An 18,071-nucleotide genomic window follows, 5' to 3' on the forward strand; every position below is an offset into this window, starting at 1 on the left:
ACTCCGACTTGATTTCCGGCAGTGCAAACAAAACAAGGCAAGCACGCATAGCAAACAACACCGAACCTGACAAGCAGGGCAACAACGCAACGAGCAAACAGACTAAGATCAATGTGAAGACCAACTGATCCACGCTAAGAAAGAAAAATCAGATAAAAAGGACCACTTGAGCAAGAGCAACTCGAGCAACAGCATATCATCCATTAGTCTTGCTGACTTGCACTCAAGCAACAGCATATTACTCCACAGGAAGTCATAAACAAATCATACAGCAAAGTATTTTCCCTTCTCACTTGAACATGAGTTCTGAAATTAACTGAAACTACTGACACAGACCCGAGAATTTGCTGCTGCAAGTTGTATTAAGCCCTCATTCATACTCAGGCCCAATGCTCGTCCAGCTTGGAAACTTTCAGAGGCACCTGAAATTGGAGAACAAAGAGAGATAAGCTCAGACTGGAGAACAAACAGATCGATAAGCTCAGGAATACGTCAAAGAAGAAAAGGGACGTGGAATCAATTGATAGAAGTAAATTATTGAAGAATTGCATTCTATGGTACACTACAGCAAAGAAAAGTGACTCTAGCAAGTATTTTGTTAGGACAACACCAGGTATTATTTTTGTAGAAATGTGGCTGATTAGTAAAAAGGAGAGGCAGGAATGATAGCTGAATCATGTCAATCAGGATTTTTTTAGATAAAATGTCAATCACGAGCTAGGATGCTAAGAAACAGATTACTGACAGTATCAGTTCTCTCTCTCTTTCAGAATGAGCAAACCTGCCAGCTGCCTATATCAATAAAAAAAACAAGGCCTAAACTTTTTTGCACATAATGTGTTCCTAGATTTCTCAAACTAAAAGGTCAAATCTGACTCAAACCGATCCAACCTGTTCCAACTGACAAACCAAACCAAGCCCGCGCACCAATTAGCCTCAGCCCAATTCCCACTGAACCGACCAAACCACAAAACAATCAATTGACTAGAGGAGCAGAACAGAGGCTTACCGCCACTCCCAGGACGATGGTGAAGATGAGCAGGATTGAAGAGCTGACCTGTGCGACAATCTTCTCGGCTGGATGGACGCCGATGATGCTACAACAACACAAACACATCAATGAATGCTGTTATCATTGAGTTGAGTGGTGAGATCGTGTTGACGTCCCAATCAACCGGAACACTTCTTCACCGGCTCCCTGCAGCCGAAATGAGCACTGAACACGGCAAGTCACAAAGGTACATGCGAAAATGATGCAGCAGTAGTCGTAGCAGGAGATGAGCACCTGCATCTGACGACATGGATTGTGTGAATGAAACTGAAGCAAAGAGAAATATCTCTTCTGACAGCTGCTGGTAACATTCCCAGTTCACTATTCCAGGGAAGGTTCAACGTCATCAGAAACACCACCACCAGAATCAATCAACGGGTCATATCATCATCGGGGCAACGTTGAGGGAAAAAAACACGATTGATATTCCTTAACGATGAGCATTCATTCATAGACCGATTGCAGCTACACAATAGACTCACTCTAGCTACCCACTCGTAGGCTACATACGACCCAATCCTAATCTCCCGACATCTCACTATTAACAAACCAGATCGATGAAAGAAACTGCATTGGTGCGACAAATGAACAGAATGTTGAGGAATGAAATCTCTTTATCACAAAACGAACCAATCCAACCCAATGCAGTATCACCAACCAATCGATCGATCAATTCTCCTCCTTGTTGTCGTCTTGCTCCTTGGCGTCCTTGTCCTCGATGAGCTTGGGCTTCTCCTCAGCCTCGACCTTGTCCTTCTCGGCCTTGAGCTCCTCGGCCTCCTTGATCCAGAGGTCGGCGAACTCGCAGTCCCTGTATCGCTTGAACCATGGCCCGCCGCAGGTGTAGTGTATGGCCCTGGGGTGCGTGGTCGGGTCAGCGGGGTCGACCTTGTTGTGGCCGACGAGGAAGTTCCAGACGAAGGGCACCTCCCCGATCTCGTCGTCGTCGAGCCAGGCGAAGCGGTGGAGGAATGCGCCGGTCTGGGTGCTGACGGCGTCGGGCGTGAGCGTGGCGACGTTCTTTGGGTGGGCGCAGTTGTAGAGCACCATGGAGGACCAGTTCTTGCGCGGGTACGTCGTCTGGATGGCACCGTCCATCTTGGTGGCCTCGGCGGGCTCGTACACGTGCTTGACGCAGGCGACGGCGAGGTGGTCGGCGTCGGCGCCCGGCGGGACGGCGGCGGCAAGGAGTTCGGCGACATCAGCGAGGTAGAGGAAGTCGCAGTCGACGAAGAGTGCCCAGCCGCGGTAGCCGGCGAGGTACGGGGTGAGGAAGCGCGTGAAGGAGAACTCGGTGCTCTCAGTGGGCCCGCGCGCCCGCCAGTAGAGCCCCGCGGCGCGGAGGTCTGACTGGCGGACGGGGCGCACGTCGAGCGGCATGGTGGCGTGCCGGAGCAGGCTGCGGCGGCACACCTCGTACGCCTCGTGCTCCCGCGGGTCGTACCCCACGAACACGCGGAATGGCTCCCCCGCCGACGGCAGCAGCGGCGATGGCGGTGGCGCCGGCGACATGCTATGAAAAGCACAAGCACACCATGTGAAATAATTCAGCCAAGTCAGCAACAAAAGATTACGGCAGACAAAGCAAGAGTGGAATATCCATCACAAGTTAACTATATCGAGACCACATCATAGATGAATTCACAAATACGAGTACATGCTCCTCAATGTTAAGATCGTACACACTAAATGAACAAGCAAAGTTTGTGCTTCAATCATGATATGCCAACAGAGGCTAAAAGGATTAGCCTTCTGCAGGGACTCTACAATACCAACAGAGGCTATGTTCATGAACCAACAGAGGATTAGCCTTTGACATGTGACTTGTGATGGCCACATAGCCTATGTTCATCTTAGGGGTATCAGCAAGAGTATCCGAGGATTATCCTATGGTTGCTACCTTATCAGCCATATCCATGAAATTCTGTATAGAAACCAGACTATCTCCAAGTTACTCTTTGTATGAACTTAGGCACCATGAGCAAGTCGAAATGCACAACACAAATAGCATCGTAAACAAAGATCCCAAACCAAGCCAATCTAAGCGTTCAACACATCAAAACACAACATGGAAGTACCAACGACCACTAAAACTAGAAAACGGAATCTAGCTACCTAGAAAATGGACTTGTCAATTTCATTTTGAAATAGCCAGAAATCCAAATAACTTCAGCATAACTAACAAAACTAAATAATGTTACAATCAGCAGTCAGCATGCAGACAGATTGGAACTACTAGTAATGAAACAAAAAGGAAAAAAAATAGATGGGATCTTAGCCCACCAACATGGCTAAGCAAGTAGGAACCACAATATTCAGAATCATATTTAACTTCAGTAAAAATATAAAAGGTACCACAACCAGCTTTTCTCTTCAAATTTTTGAACATCTGGCAGTACCTACTCTACTCTGCAAAATGGAGCAAGAAGACAGAATAATGAAGTAGCAATGGCAATCAGTGTCAATCTGAATCTACATTCAAGCTCTGTTCTTGCAAAAAGGTCTCCCTACAAGATTCCAGTTATTATTCAGCAAGATAATGAGAGAACTTTGTCTATCTATATCATGTAATCAACATCAACTAGGCCTCTTTTGAAGTTAATGTGGCAAAGCTTTCAGCATCAAAAGAAAACTAAGAGTGGCCTTGTTTTCTTGAGCAATGACAAAAGAAAACTAAGATAGAGTGGCAAAGTTTGGCCTTGTTTTTCTTGAGCATCTGCATTGTAATATGGCATCCATAGTTTCAATTCCAAGTTTAGTCCTTATGCAGAAAGATTTCTTCAGAATACAAGTATCAAAATTTTCTTTCTATGCCTGTGATAATGTGAACAGAAGTATACAAGCACCATAGAGTCCAGCATAGCCACACATCATGCCACAAACCAAAAACATGTCTGGTGCTGAGTTACTTGACTAGAAGTTTTGCTGACAAACACACGGGATAAATCAACAATAGCAACCAGTCAACAACTTTCAGCTTGGATTTCACGGGATAAATCTAGCAGGAGTTTCCACGCTGGGTTAATAGCCCTAACTCCCAAACTGCAATGTGAACCTGGATTCGGAGGAGATGGGGAGAAGGGCTAGAGGAGGCGCACCTGAACCTGGATCTTGGAGGAGGTAGCGCGACTTTCTGCCGGAGCGGCGGCGGCGGCGGCGGAGACGGGGGGCGGCGGCGGCGGCGGCTTTCTGGCGGGGGGAAGACGGGCGAGACGAGGCCCGAGGGACGGGCGAGACGGGGGGTGGCGGTGGCGCCCGATGTCCGGAGGCCGGGAGGTATTCCGCGCGAAAAAATGGGCTGAGATATGGGCGGGGGACCGGAGATTGGGAGGCGTGGCGAGGGGGGCGTGAGGGATTCCTTTCAAATCCAGATCTCAGATCCATAAGGGCGGCCATCGGAAGTGATGGGGCCAGAGCGGAGTGCGCGTGGAGCGGAGAAGGCCAACTTCTAGTGTGCGGTGGAGTCCCGGCGAGGCACTTGTGGCGCTACCCCTGCGAGGCAGCAGCGGAGCTTCTACGCAGCGGTGTAAGGTTGGTGACGCGGCCGCGTAAGGGACGGGGCCTCGATCGCGTTGGCGGGCATGGAAAGGGTGACGCCCCTGAGCACGGCGGCGGGCGCCGAAGGGTCGATGGCCTCGATTGCAACTGCGGGGAAGCTATCTCCGGTGAATCGTTGCTCCTTGCTCCGCTTCCGCCTTCTTCGCCTTCTCTTCTCACATGCCTTTCTACTTCGATTCCCTTTACTCTAGGCTCTAGATCAGGAATTCAGTAGGCCGATGCAGGCGGGGGCATGACGGAGTCGGATGTTGACAAGACTCAAGGCTGGTCGGATGGAGGAGCTGGTGCTCAAGAGGTGGTTGGAGCTCGAGAACATGCAGGGGCATGCATGTTGAGCACAGTGCCTGAGAAATCCATTGCGTGGATTAGTGGTATTGATTTTTCACTTGTCCATGTAGGTTTTTGCATCACCGTTCGACACTAATTGTCTCGTATTTCGAGCTTCCAGTTTGGACACGTTGGTGTTGGCAACAGTGATGATCGTGGTTCCCAGGACAGGTTCATTTTTCAGACAAACAGGTATGGCATCTGAATAGAAAGGGTTTATACTGAGCTTTATTTGTGCTCAACTTAAATGATCCATGGTGTGCATGTACCACAATAACAATGGTGTGAATGGCGTTAGCTAACCTTAGTTTATTACTGTGGTCTATGTAGAAAATGTCCCAAGCTGCTTGCGGATGGAGACATACACTTACCCTTTCTGAAAAGAGAAGATATTTTCTTCTAGGAAGGGGTAGTACTAGGATGCTGGGCAGTGGTGAAATATTTTACAGGTGGTTCCTATCTAGTGCACTCGCTCCATATCTTTTTCTCTTTGCTATCTCACCCTTCCAGGCTAATAATCTTATCGGTTTGTACCATCCTGAAGGAATATGCCTGGGCTGTTGCCTTCAGCCAGATGGTTCTGGCTGCAAGAAGTTAAACTCATCCATGTCAACTCCATTCGCAGGTTTGTATCAGATTGTGGTCCAGTAGATGTTGCTTTTACAGGTGTTGTTGCACTAAGCCTTTCCGCCTCCCTTTCTCTAGATTAGGATATCACAAGGTCAGTGAGGGCAGAGTGGAGCATGGCAGAGGTGGCGGGGTCGGTACAGGTGTGGTTGAATCAGAAACACTCACACATGTGCGGTAAAGGCTGATTCTTTTTGGTTGATTTCTTTTAAAAATAGGGAAGCACCCCTCAAATCTCAGATTCTATATTTTTTTTAAAAAAAGTGATCATCAACTTTTTGTGAAAATGTTATCAAAACAACACTTCTGAAAAAGGTTATCAAACACCTGAATGTGGTTACTGAAATGAAAAAAAGTTGTGCTAACTGAACATTTTGTTTATATAAACTTGTGTACATAAATTTGTTTATGTACCTTTGTAACAAATTTGCTTATATAAATTTTGTATATAAGTTTGTTTATACATCACAAGTTATAAGTTAGATACATAACTTAAACAAATAACTTATGTGTCGAACTTATCGGCCATGTAGATAAGTTAGGCACGGACACATAAGTTATTTGTTATGTTATATATATATATATATCAGAAGTTATATACCAGTTATAAGCTATGAAAACAAGTTATATATTTGTTTAAGACATTTTTCCTTCACAAGTTTTTTTATGATATAAGTTGCACATAGATTATGCATAGACTTATAACTTACGCATGGTATAATTTTATACACATAACCTAAAAATTATACACAGAACTCATATGTCTTCAGTTAATTACCAGTTATAAATTATGCACAGAAGTTATTTATGAGTTATAAGACAATGTTTTCATCTCCCTTTTATGTGTTTGCATAGCCATTTTTTTTTGTTTACTTTTAGTACTGCTGGGTAGATGCATGTATAAGTCATCTCCCTTTTATGTGTGTGTATAGCCATTTGTTTTTTGTGTTTACTTTTTAATACTGTTTGAGCTGATGCACATATGAGTTATATGTTCTTTTGGCCTACAAGTTATATACATAAGCTGCGTCAGTAATATAATAACATTGTTTCATAGCAATTTATGTAAGTTTTGGCCTCAAGTTTTTGTTTTATGTTGTTAAATAATTGCATATAACTTTTTTGATAAGTTGTGTGGATAAATTGCACCATATCAATAAGGATGAGAGAAAACTATTGCATATACATATTTTTGCGCATAAGTCACGCTCATAAATTCTGTATATGTCAACAAGTTATGGAAATAGATAATTTATATTTTTTTGATAAATTATTAGTCATGTTGATAAGTTTGCATAAGAATGGTTGTTTTCACAATATTTTTGACATATTTTTATCATGTTAATAAGTTAGGCTTAAAGATTATTACACATTTTTTTTTGCATAAGATAGGCAGATAAATTTTGCTCATATCAACAAGTTATGTCGAGAGATTATTGCATATTTTTTTGTGTGCATAAGTTATGAGATAAATTCTGTTCACGTCAATAAGTTAAACTAAGAGAATTGTTTTCTATATTTTGTGCATAAGGTATGGGGATAATTTTTGATTATTTTATTAAGTTAGGCAAGTGATTTTTTATATATATTTATGTGCATAAGTTATTGGGTATGTCAAACTTAGGGATATAACTTTACATGACTATTTTTCATATATTATATACAACTACTGCCTACTGACTCTATTCCCACTTTTCGAAATTTGCAGGGTGAATTTGAAATGACAGGATATGCTGCCCATACCCAGGTCGAGCAAGAATTGAGATCAGTATTTTATGAAAGAGAAAGAAGGGACAAAGTTATATATAACAACTTGGATATACATTTTTTGTTAGCTTGAATGCTTTTCTGAGTAATTTTTGTATGTAAGTATATATATTTTTCCCGTTGAAACTAGCTTTTCCCGTGAAATTCCCCAACCAATTTTACTCCCCCTCACCCAACGGTCCCAAATGATTTGCCAGCAAAAGAGAATTCAACAAAAATAAAGAAAATGGGTCTGTGGGACGCTGGACGGAGCTCATGGTGCGTGGTAAAGAAAATGCGCGGAAAGAGAAAACAGCAGCCGAGGGTTGCGTGCCCGCGGAGCCGTACATAAAAAACGGAAAGCTACTTGTATCTGAAAAGGGATACGTGTCTCGGTCTGAAATCGATGGCCGCTACCTCTGCCAGACGGACCCAGGTCGGTGCTCGCCGCGAGGGGAAGCAGATCGTTGTTCCTCGTGGTTCGACTACGACGGCACCCCCATGGCCCGTCGACAAGCATCACATTGCTGCTTTTGTTTTACCTTGGGTGCGTAAAGACTGGGACTTCTGCGATCTTGTGATTCCAGTGACCGTCCACATGATGCTTGAGAACTCGTCGATGTTCTAAAAAAATCCTAGGGATCAAGCAATTGTCGTATGGCATGCAAAGCAGAACTAGTATCGCACAGGAGCAGACGAGCAGAAACAGCAAAAGGCATGCATGGTTGATAATGGTATTGATTTCCAGTAGAACAGACTACTTTGGTGTATATACAGTACAGTGTCATCGATTAGACGCTCAATACCGCATCTTGCCTCACAGGTACACCATCCGTCCTATCTTGTGGTTTTGATTCACAGTTTCCGAGGTTGCACGGGTACCCATATATACCGTAACATAAGCCAAATTCAGCGATGCCGTTTGTGCCTTGAGATCACTCGATGACTGCTGGACTTTGGTCTTCTCTGCAAAAACAGCAAGAAGCAGAGCTCAGCATCACTAACCCACCAGCAACAACTAACAGATTCTATCAGTGCAGAAGAGATTGACCTACCTATTACAGTTTTTCCCTTCAACTCAGTGAGCCGATCCCTCAACTCCATGATATCCTGAGTTTTGCTCACTCTCCAGATCCTCTGCTCATCCACTTCGCTCTGTCAAGAAAACACCCAAACAAGGGACAACTATAATCTTTCAGCACAAATTTCCCAACGAAAACAAAAATGCCACAGCAATTCAGTGTTCAGCCATAGTTGTTTGGGGCACATCATATCTGGGTTCAGGTTTATACTCATCTTGACTCAACAAGCTATTTGCCCATACGCTGTAAACTCTAACTAAATGATATAGACTCCAAGCGGAAAGTGCCAGTCGAGACTCATAATTGGTTACCGAATTGGAGAGGGGATGTCAGGGGAGGCGAGGGAAACCAACCTTGGCCTCGAGGCGCGCGGCGATGCGGGCTTGGAGGGAGTCGCGGAGGCTCCTCATCATGCGCAGCCTCGCGTGGTACTCGACCAGCCTGCGGAAAACCCAACCCAAATCCAACAACGGTAGGAGCATGAGAAATTCCGCCGGAAAGACGAAGACTTTAGCCGAATTTCGGGGAGGAGCCGACCCCTACCTTGCGTTGACGCACGCGGTGCAGCAGGAGGGGAGGTTGGATCCCTCGCAGAGCGCGCAACTGCTGCTGCCCCGCCGGGACGCCATCCTCCTGGCGCCGATTCGGCGGGAGGGGAGGGGATGGGAGGGGACGGTTTGGCTATGGGCGTATGCCTATCTGTTGTCGGCTCCGGAGCATGCTAGATCACCGGCGGCGGCCAGGCGTGTTGGTTGCTTGCCGTCGTTGACGTCGCCGTGCCGTCGCGGCGGGAGCCCCGGAGGCGGTTGGTTTGCGTGCAAGAGATAATTTTCGAGCGTGGGAGGAAAACCCAGAGGGGGCGCAGCGAGAATACGGCGAGGACTTTTTTTCATCTTGCGCAATTTGGACCGCCACCGATGGACGGAGAATTGGGCCGTGTGGTACGAGTTCTTCTCAGGTTCATAACGAGTCCGAAGTTCGAACAGAATACATCTAGGAGTAGAGAGCATGTTTGGCATCGCTCCACTCCACAATTCCAGCAACTCCACGAGGAGGTTCAAAACAGGGGGTTTTGGAGCTGTAGTGTAAATGGAAGTGGAGTTTTAGAGCACCTCTTTTGCAGCTCCAAAACCCCCTGTTTTGAACCTCCTCGTGGAGTTGGTGGTTAATTACCCACCAATACCATTTGTTACAAAAAAATGCTTCATTCTTTTTTGCTTCGAGACTCCCCCGCGCCTCCATCTCTCCTGAGTATCGTTTCCACGCGCTCTTCTCTACTCCCGTGAACCGCCGCCGCCGCTAGGGCCGTCGGCCGCCATTGAGCTCCGCTGTCTAGAATCGAATCCCCGAATCCCCGTTGTTGGCTGCCGTTCCCCTCCCGAGCGCCAAGCCCTGCCAGCCGCCTAGCCCCTCCCGGCTCCTGCCGCCACCCACACACCTCCCGACCGCCAGGAAAACAAAGCTCCACCGCCGGGAATCGAATCCTCGCCGCCGACCACCCGTTCCCCTCCCGAGCACCAACCCCCACCGGTCGCGTAGCCCCTCCCGACCCCCGCCACCACACACACCTCCCGAGCCGCTAGGAATCGAAGCCCTGCTGCCAGAACAAGGTATGGCGCTGAAACAAACTTGTATGTTGAAATTTGCTGTAAGACTCGGTCAGTACACATTGGTTGGTGGTTCTAGGATAAAAGATTCCAATTTTATGTTAGTTCGTGGTTCTGCCTAGGATATTGAAATGTTTTTTCTGTATCACATGGTTGATCTATGAAAGGTATGCACTTGATTTAGCATTTATGTGGTTAGAAAATTACTTTTATACCTTGTGTGTACTTGATTATGAAAGGTGTGCACTTGATTATGCTTAGGATATTTGTGTGTTTCAAAGAAAAGTTTAAATTCAAACAAGACATTTTGACAAACAAAAACTGTTCTTTCTTATCCTGAGAATTAGGATATATCCCTGCACATTGAATTTCTTATTTGCAACAGTTTATAACAACTTAACAAGTGGCTCCAGATCTGTACAGTACATATACTAAAATTTGTGTAGGAATCTATGCCCCTAGCAAGTTATCTATCTATCAAGTTTAAAACAATTTGTTTAGATGAAATTTGTGAGTTCGATAGATGCCTGAAATTGATTGGAACTCGGAGAACACTTGGGTGCTATGTATGTTGTTTGCCGAACAAGTTGGAAAAGGAAATCGGCCAAACACACACTTGAATCCACTTGGTTATGCTGAGGTTGAGAAAGGGTTCAAAGATAGGACTGGAATTGTGGCAACCAAGGTTCAGATAAGAACAAATAGGACAAGTTGAAGGAAGATTTCAAGGCATGGAAGAAACTAATGATGAGGCAAACAGGGACTGGTTAGGATCCTATAAAGAATACTATTGCTATGGATGATGAATGGTGGAAAAAAGCTAGAGCTGTAAGTCATGCCAAATTTTGATATATATGATTTGCATATGTCAATTATGTTGGTAATACTTGTAGATAATAATATGTGTTGTTTTGCTTATGTTAGGACATTCCAGATTGTGGAAAGTTTAAAAAGAAGGGCATTGAGAATGAAGATGAATTAGCAAAGTGTTTTGCTGACATCACTAATATTGGTATTGATCATTGGTCTCCTCATGTTGTGAATGTTGAAGCAATAGAAAATGTTGATGAGACACAAGATGAAAAGTAGAAATGATAGTGAGAGTGATGTCAATTATGTATGCCACATTTTATTTTTGTCGCATGTATGCTACATTTTACTTTCTTGTAGTTCATTTATGTATGGCAGTTGTATCTTACATTTTATTTATGTCAATGTTCACAGATGTCTTCAAGTGAGTCTGATGATTCTAGTGATGATGGAGAATTTTTTTAAAATGGTTGAGAGTAGTGCTAAACTAGCACAAAGTTATCATGACTTATATATGGATAAGACACTGCCGAGGTTTATGTTTTCACAACAAAGTGGAATGGGATGGCTGATGGAGACGGTAAACACTCCAGGGAAGTGTCACTGAATGCTTCGGATGAAAGAGGTTATTTTTCATGATCTTCATGATGTGTTGGTTGAGAGGTACGGATTAAAACCATCGAAACACATGAATACATATGAAATGCTAGCCATTTTTCTATTCACATGTGGTAGGTGTGAGTCAAATAGAAGGGGACAAAATAAGTTCAAACACTCAGGTGAAACCATTAGTAGAAAAAGTCATGGAGTTCTAGATTGTGTGGTTGTCATGGCACAAGATTTCTTGAGGCCAACAAATCCTAATTTTTGCAATGGGCACAAGAGGATTAGGAATGACAAGAGAGCATATCCACACTTTAAGGATTGCATTGGTGCACTTGATGGAACCCATATTCGTGTGTCTTTATCACCTGAAGAACAAGTAGGATATATTGGTAAGACTTGAATTGCAACTCAAAATATACTTGCCGTTTGTGATTTTGATATGCGCTTTACCTATGTGGCTGCGGGTCAACCGGGTTCTTTGCATGACACAAGTGTATTGTACCATGCATTGAAAGCAGATGTAGATGTCTTCCCACATCCTCCTCAAGGTAAATATTTTTTCTTATATTCTTTTTCATATTTGAATGCACAAACTTATCTTGTTTTATATATGTGTAGGCTACTATGTTGTAGATGCGGCTCCTAATCATCCGGGGTACCTGGCTCCATACAAGGGTGAAAGATACCACTTACCCGAGTGGCATCGAGGTATGAAACCAAATACTCCAAAAGAGAAGTTCAATCGTATACATTCATATGTTCGTAATGTTATTGATCCCTCATTTGGAGTATTAAAAATGAAATGGCAAATCCTTTACAAGATGCCCGTTATTCAATGGTCACACAAAAGAAAATTGTTGCTGTTACCATGGTCCTACATAATTTCATACGTGAACATGCTAGTGTTGATGTGGACTTTGCTGATTTTAATAGAGATCCTACCTACATGCCTACTATTCTGGAAAGGTACAACAAGTATGTCATGTCTCAACATGCCTCCGATGGATCAACTTCGAAATCAAGCTTTGTGACTATGGACAACTTTCATGATAGTGTGGCTACATCCATTGCCCTAGCATGGAATTAGTGCAATGATTATTGTAATGACCTTATTTTGGAACTATAAACTTATTTCAAAATTTTGGTTCTAGGAAAATGACATGTAATTTATTATTATTTTGGACTTCACTACATGTACTTTCATTTCATATTTGTGATAAGTAGTTCAAGTCAAACCAGGGGCAAGAAAGGCAATCTACTCTCAAACTTCTCTTTTCTGGAGCTGGGGACACCCTCCCAGCCCTCATCAGACAGCTCCAACTCCACTCAGAGCTGGCTCCACCTGGAGTTCTGGAGTGGAGCAGCTCCACCCAGAATTGGAGTCATGCCAAACAGGGCCTAATGTACCGATCAAACTTCAGGAGCTGCCAACCTTCTCTTTTGCATCCATGAGCATGAGTAAATCCAACATTTGCGGACAGAACCATGATGAAAGAAAGATACAAATACAGATAATAAAAACACCAACTGTGAGCACCCGTTGTGAAGCAAAATCCAGAAGAAAGGGGTACATAATACTGCATTCCACATCACATTCAAAGTGGATGCACAATCGTCAAGGTGATTAGATATACTCTTACAATAATGCGCAATAAGAGCAGCAGCCAACAAGAATACGAATCCAACGAGTTATAGTGCAATGCTCTGACAACTTGTTGCATTTGCACTAGTTACCCCAAAATCCTGATGTGTTTCGATGCCATCTCATACTATGGTGTGTTTGGATGGAGGGACAGGACAGACCGGACAGGGTCATCCCGGATGATCCTGTCCCATCTCATCCCAACTCATGTTTGGTTGGAGAGATGAGTCCCTCCCTGTTTCGTGTTTGATTGGAGGGATGAATCTATCCCGAATGGTCCCATCCCATATTTGGTTGGAGTAATTGGGATGGGTGGCTAGATATGATCACTCATTGTGTTCAATTGGTAAGGTTACCTCCTTCTAAGAGCAACGTATAGCAGCAAGTCTTCGTTTGGAGTTGGTGCTGTGAGGATCGGTGATTTTGATAGGAAATCCTTCAACTGCGGCAAAGCTTTATTCGCCTCTTTGGTCCATCTTGCCGTTTGAGTAGTTCGAAGAAGGGAAGGCCCCGTTCTCCAAGTCTTGATATAAATCTATTGAGGGTCGCCATACATCCTGTCAGCTTCTATACGTCCTTGATGTTGGATGGAGCTTGCATGTTGGTGATAGCGGTGATTTTCTCAGGATTTGCTTCAATGCCTCTATGGGTAATGATGAACCTGAGTAGTTTTCCAAATGGTACACCAAAGACGCACTTTGTAGGGTTGAGTTTCCACTGGAACATTTGCAGGCTAGTAAAGGTTTCTTCCAAGATAGCAATGAGGTCATCTGAATTTCTGATTTTGACTACCATGTCATCCACATGCGCCTCCACGTTGCGGTGTAGTTGTTTCTCGAAGCACATCTGGATTGCGCGTTGATAGGTGGCTTCTGCATTCTTTAACCCGAAGGACATTGTCGTGTAACAGAAAGCTCCATAAGGGGTGATGAACGCAGTCTTGGCTTGGTCTTCTTCCTTGAGAGATATCTGGTGATACCCTGAGTAGCAATCTAGGAAATAGAGTAGCACGCATCCAGCTGTAGAATCAACGACTTGATCAATCCTTGGGAGCCCAAAAGGGTCCTTTGGACAGTGTTTGTTGAGGTCTGTGTAGTTGACGCACATCCTCCATTCGTTATTGTTCTTCTTACGGACCAGGACTGGGTTGGCGAGCCACTCAGGATAGAAAACTTCCTTTATGAAGCCTGCCGCGAGTAGTTTTGCTAGCTATTTTTTGATAGCTTCCCTTCTGTCCTGGGCGAATCTTCATAGTCGTTGTCTCTTTGGAGTAGCCTTAGGGTCTACATTGAGTGAGTGCTCGATCAACTCCTTGGGCACACCTGGCATATTTGTCGATTTCCATGCGAAAATGTCCCGGTTAGCCCGAAGGAAGTTGACGAGCGCATTTTCCTATTTAGCATCCAGCCCTGTGGCAATCAGGGCTGTCTTGAAGGTGTCTCCGGTCTCGAGGTCTATGGCTTTGAAGTCCACGACTCTTGCCGGCTTGACCTTGGTAGCTCCCAACTTGTTCTCTGGAATTTCGAGTTTTGTCGGGAAGAGTTTCTTCGAAGTAGAGAAGACTTGTTGCATTGAGTTGGGTACTTGAGTAGTCACCGCAACCTCAACATTTTCTGTGTCACATTCATATGATCTTCGCAGGTCTCCGTGGAGGGAGAGGACTCCCTTAGGTCCTGGCATCTTCATTAGTAGGTAAACATAGTGTGGGATGGCCATAAATTTGGCAAATGCTGGTCTTCCAAGGATAGCATGATAGGAAGTCTCAAAATCCGCCACCTCGAATGGAATATACTCTGTCCGGTAGTGCTCCTTTGTCCAAAGGTAACTGATAAGACTACTTGTCCAAGCGGTATAGCCGCGTTGCCTGGAACGATCCCGTAGAATGGAGAGTTCATTGGGGTAAGCATATCTGTGATGTTGAGGCCCATCTTCTTTAGAGTTTTGGCAAACAGGACATTGAGGCCGCTGTCGCCGTCAATGAGTACCTTGGTGACCCTTGAACTAGCAACAATCAGGTCCAGGATGAGGAGGAATTGACCTGGTTCTAAAAAATTTGTCCATTGGTCCTTTCTGGAGAAGGTAATCTGTACCTCAGACCACTTAAGAGGTGTGGGAGTAGTAGACTCAATGGACATAATTTCCCTAGTACTAATTTCTAGGATCGTTTGGAGGCGGTGCCTAGGATCCCACCGAAAATAACGTTCACTATCTTGGACGGAGTCTAGAACTTGCCCTTACCATTTTTGCCTTCATCTGCTTTGCCTTTTCCCTTGTCATTGGTACTCGAGGGTTCTGGCAACTCTTTCATTACCCTACGTAGGCTGTAACAGTCTATCGCGGCGTGTTTGTGATACAGGTGCCATGGGCATTGCTTCTTCAGAAGCTCGTTAAATGCGGGCCTGTCTTCATGCCTGTTAGACCCTTTCTTGGTTGAGTTAGACATTGCCACGATTGTGTTGTCCGGCTTGTGCTTGCGATTTTGGTTCCCCAAGTAGTTATTTCGGTGATCCCCGTTATGGTTTCTATCCCATTCCTGGCCATTGCCATGGTTGTTGTTGTCGCGGCCTCGATTGCAATTTGATTCAAATCGTTCAAGTTCTTTGTCTTCTTCATCTGCCCATGATTGGACCATAGTCTTGAGTGATTTGACATTCGGAGGACGACGCCTACCGAAGTCTTGAAACATGCGGCGGTCGTAGAGACCATTCTGGAAGGTTTCTATCACATCTTGCTCCAAAATGTCTATGATGGTAGCCTTTTTGTTGAAAAAATGACGTAGATAGCTTCGCAATGTCTCGTCCCGCCGCTGCTTGACTTGTGCTAGGTCAATTATGTTGCCAGGACGTTGTATTGCTCCTGCGTAGTTATTGGTGAAAGCTTGCTTCAAATCTTGCCAAGAGTTGATGGAATTGGGCTTCAATGACTCGAGCCATATCAGTGGCGCAGTTTCCATGCATATGGGGAAATAGATGACCTTTGTGTCATCGGTGCCCCCTGCGGCTTGAACTGCCAATGAGTAGCAGCGCAACCATTGAACTGGATCTTGCTTGCCATCATACTTGGAGATGCCCAGGGGTTTGAATTTCTCGGATAAGATTGTACTTCTGACCCAACTTGTAAAAGCTAGGAAGTTGTCATTGTCGTCGTACCTATAGTCAGTTTCGAGTTCTCATTCGTGATGCAGGTTTTCAATGATGTTGCGTGCGTCGCGATTGTTGTTTATCTTGTGTTGAAGATCCTCATCGTTGCGTGAGGGTTCAGGATCAGCCCTGTGGTGGCGCCGGCCTCCCATAGAGGCTGTCCGACTACCCTCTGGTGCATCTCTATTTTGCCTGGGGCCTTCGAGTACATCATGGTTTTACCGTGGGCCTTCAATTGTACCCCTATTTTGTCGTGGTCCTTCGATTGCACCCTGGTTTTTATCTTGCATCTTCATGTGGTTGGGCTGAGAGTCCTGCATGGCCTCTGCTGCTTACATGTTGACTACGTACTGATGGGGTACGAGATAATGACGGGATTGGGTTTTGTCTATTGAGTAGTTCGTAGGCCCGCTCCGCTAATTGTGACAATATCGTGATGTACTTGTCTTGTGGCGTGGCCCGAGTGATAAGGTCAATGGAAGCAACGGGAGCCAAGGGTGTTCTATGCTGTCGTGTTTGCACTACCTCAAAGGCTTTGTCAAGGTTCATAATTGGGAGCTGTTTTGCCAATTGACGGCGTCGTTCTGCTCTCGATGCATTCCTTACGCGCCTCCGGGTTCTTTGCCCTTCAGTTTCTTCTCCCATGACGTTAGTGGAGAGTTCATCTTATGAGACGTCATCTGGGTGACGCTCCTGTCGAGGGCTCCTCTCTGGTTGTCGTTGGTCACCGTCTTCCCCGTCAACTACTGCGATAAGGGCGAAAAGTTCCCTATCTGGGGAGTAGCTGCCCGAGCTTGAGGTGATGACTTCTGTGGAGCCATCGTCTTCACGGACAGGCAACAGGGGTGTTCCTTCTTGGTATGGGAGAACATCCAGGTGAGCAATGAGGTGTGATTCGTTGTCCTGAGCAAGAAAAGATGGCTTCATGTACGACTAGTTACGAATCTGCCTTGTGGTGTTGAAGTGATTACCAAGCCCTGTTGCGGCCCTGATAAAGTTGTTTCCTCAACGGAATTCGAGTATAGATCAAAGTCATGGTCCTCAAGCGCTTTCAATTCGGATTGTAGTTTGGACAAAGCTGTTTGATGGACCGATACCGCATTTTGAAGTTCAAACGGGAACTGACTCAGAGTTTGATTCAGTCCACACGATGGCTGGATTGCCTGCTCGTGGGAACCCATCCGAGTGGATGTAGAGTCCGAGTTGTACTCGAGCTCACTTCTTGTCAGATCAAAAATTTTGTTGAGTTTCTCGATGAAACCCTTTGTACCTTGGTGACGAAGGTTGATGTCAAGGGGCTTCTTCTCCGGGGCCTCTGCGATGTAGCAGTGGAAACTTCCAGCGCCGTCGGCGACGCAAACCTAGGAATCGAAGACGAACATCGCGCCGGCTTCGTATGTGATCGTAGGCTTGATGATGAGTTGAGCCATCGAACTCGCAAAGAAAATTTTAGCGACTACCCCTACCTGGCGCGCCAGCTATCGGTGTTTAAACCCGGCAACCTACCACGAGAGTACCTGGGGTAGAGTTTTGGTTGGTGGGTGTCGTCAAAATCAAGAACTCGATGGTGTATGTAAGCACGCGATTTAGACAAGTTCAGGTCGTCAGATCGCGTAATACCCTACGTCCTGTTTGCTTGTATTAGATAGGGGTCCCTGCCCGCCCTTATATACTGGGGGAGCAGGGTTACAGGACTGTTGTCTTACAAGAGTACTAGTCGGATTCAACGAGTAGTTTCTTTGTCCTCGATTAGTCCCTTGGACTCCATGTAGACTATGCCGTCTTGCACCGTAGCCTCCATGTCTGCTACGCCTCGATGTACATCCCATATGTGGACATGTACAAACCTTCTGGTGAGCCCATAGATGTATACCC

General features: G+C 45.2%; 2 protein-coding genes and 1 long non-coding RNA gene across 5 annotated transcripts; 1 reads left to right on the forward strand and 2 right to left on the reverse strand.

Annotated features, from left to right (window-relative positions):
• Nucleotides 1-166: 166 nt before the first annotated feature.
• Nucleotides 167-4,873, reverse strand: LOC117857262 (protein CDI). Of its 3 annotated transcripts, XR_011898263.1 has the most exons (3): nucleotides 4,150-4,289; nucleotides 1,010-1,097; nucleotides 167-422 (listed from the first exon to the last, which is right to left on the reverse strand). XR_011898263.1 is itself a non-coding variant. In XM_072293939.1 (2 exons), exon 2 carries the CDS (start codon nucleotides 2,561-2,563, stop codon nucleotides 1,721-1,723), a length of 843 nt encoding a protein of 280 aa, XP_072150040.1. In that variant the 5' UTR covers nucleotides 2,564-3,460; nucleotides 4,150-4,873; the 3' UTR covers nucleotides 1,453-1,720. The 3 variants fall into 3 exon arrangements, 2 of the variants coding, with proteins under 2 accessions (XP_072150040.1, XP_034595741.1); XM_072293939.1 differs by lacking the exons at nucleotides 167-422; nucleotides 1,010-1,097 and adding an exon at nucleotides 1,453-3,460 and having other exon boundaries at nucleotides 4,150-4,873; XM_034739850.2 differs by lacking the exons at nucleotides 167-422; nucleotides 1,010-1,097 and adding an exon at nucleotides 1,453-2,564 and having other exon boundaries at nucleotides 4,150-4,870.
• Nucleotides 4,578-7,841, forward strand: LOC117857264 (uncharacterized). The gene is made up of 7 exons (XR_004640750.2): nucleotides 4,578-4,716; nucleotides 4,801-4,980; nucleotides 5,058-5,128; nucleotides 5,267-5,385; nucleotides 5,481-5,561; nucleotides 5,642-5,740; nucleotides 7,272-7,841. It is a non-coding gene; the product is annotated as an uncharacterized lncRNA (long non-coding RNA).
• A 172-nt stretch (nucleotides 7,842-8,013) lies between these two features.
• Nucleotides 8,014-9,294, reverse strand: LOC117857263 (uncharacterized). Its single transcript, XM_034739851.2, has 4 exons — nucleotides 8,935-9,294; nucleotides 8,745-8,832; nucleotides 8,365-8,464; nucleotides 8,014-8,275 (listed from the first exon to the last, which is right to left on the reverse strand). Exons 1-4 carry the CDS (start codon nucleotides 9,018-9,020, stop codon nucleotides 8,127-8,129), a joined length of 423 nt encoding a protein of 140 aa, XP_034595742.1. The 5' UTR covers nucleotides 9,021-9,294; the 3' UTR covers nucleotides 8,014-8,126.
• Nucleotides 9,295-18,071: the final 8,777 nt, after the last annotated feature.

Source organism: Setaria viridis, chromosome 5 (genome assembly GCF_005286985.2).
Source record: "Setaria viridis chromosome 5, Setaria_viridis_v4.0, whole genome shotgun sequence".
Classification (NCBI taxonomy): Eukaryota; Viridiplantae; Streptophyta; class Magnoliopsida; order Poales; family Poaceae; genus Setaria; species Setaria viridis.

Coding starts and splice junctions, on each gene's coding strand:
- LOC117857262 (XM_072293939.1), bottom strand. CDS start 2,563: ATGTCGCCGGCGCCACCGCCATCGCCGCTGCTGCCGTCGGCGGGGGAG.
- LOC117857263 (XM_034739851.2), bottom strand. CDS start 9,020: ATGGCGTCCCGGCGGGGCAGCAGCAGTTGCGCGCTCTGCGAGGGATCC. Junction 8,465..8,744: donor CCGCGCGCCTCGAGGCCAAG/GTTGGTTTCCCT, acceptor TTTTCTTGACAG/AGCGAAGTGGATGAGCAGAG. Junction 8,276..8,364: donor GAAGGGAAAAACTGTAATAG/GTAGGTCAATCT, acceptor CTGTTTTTGCAG/AGAAGACCAAAGTCCAGCAG.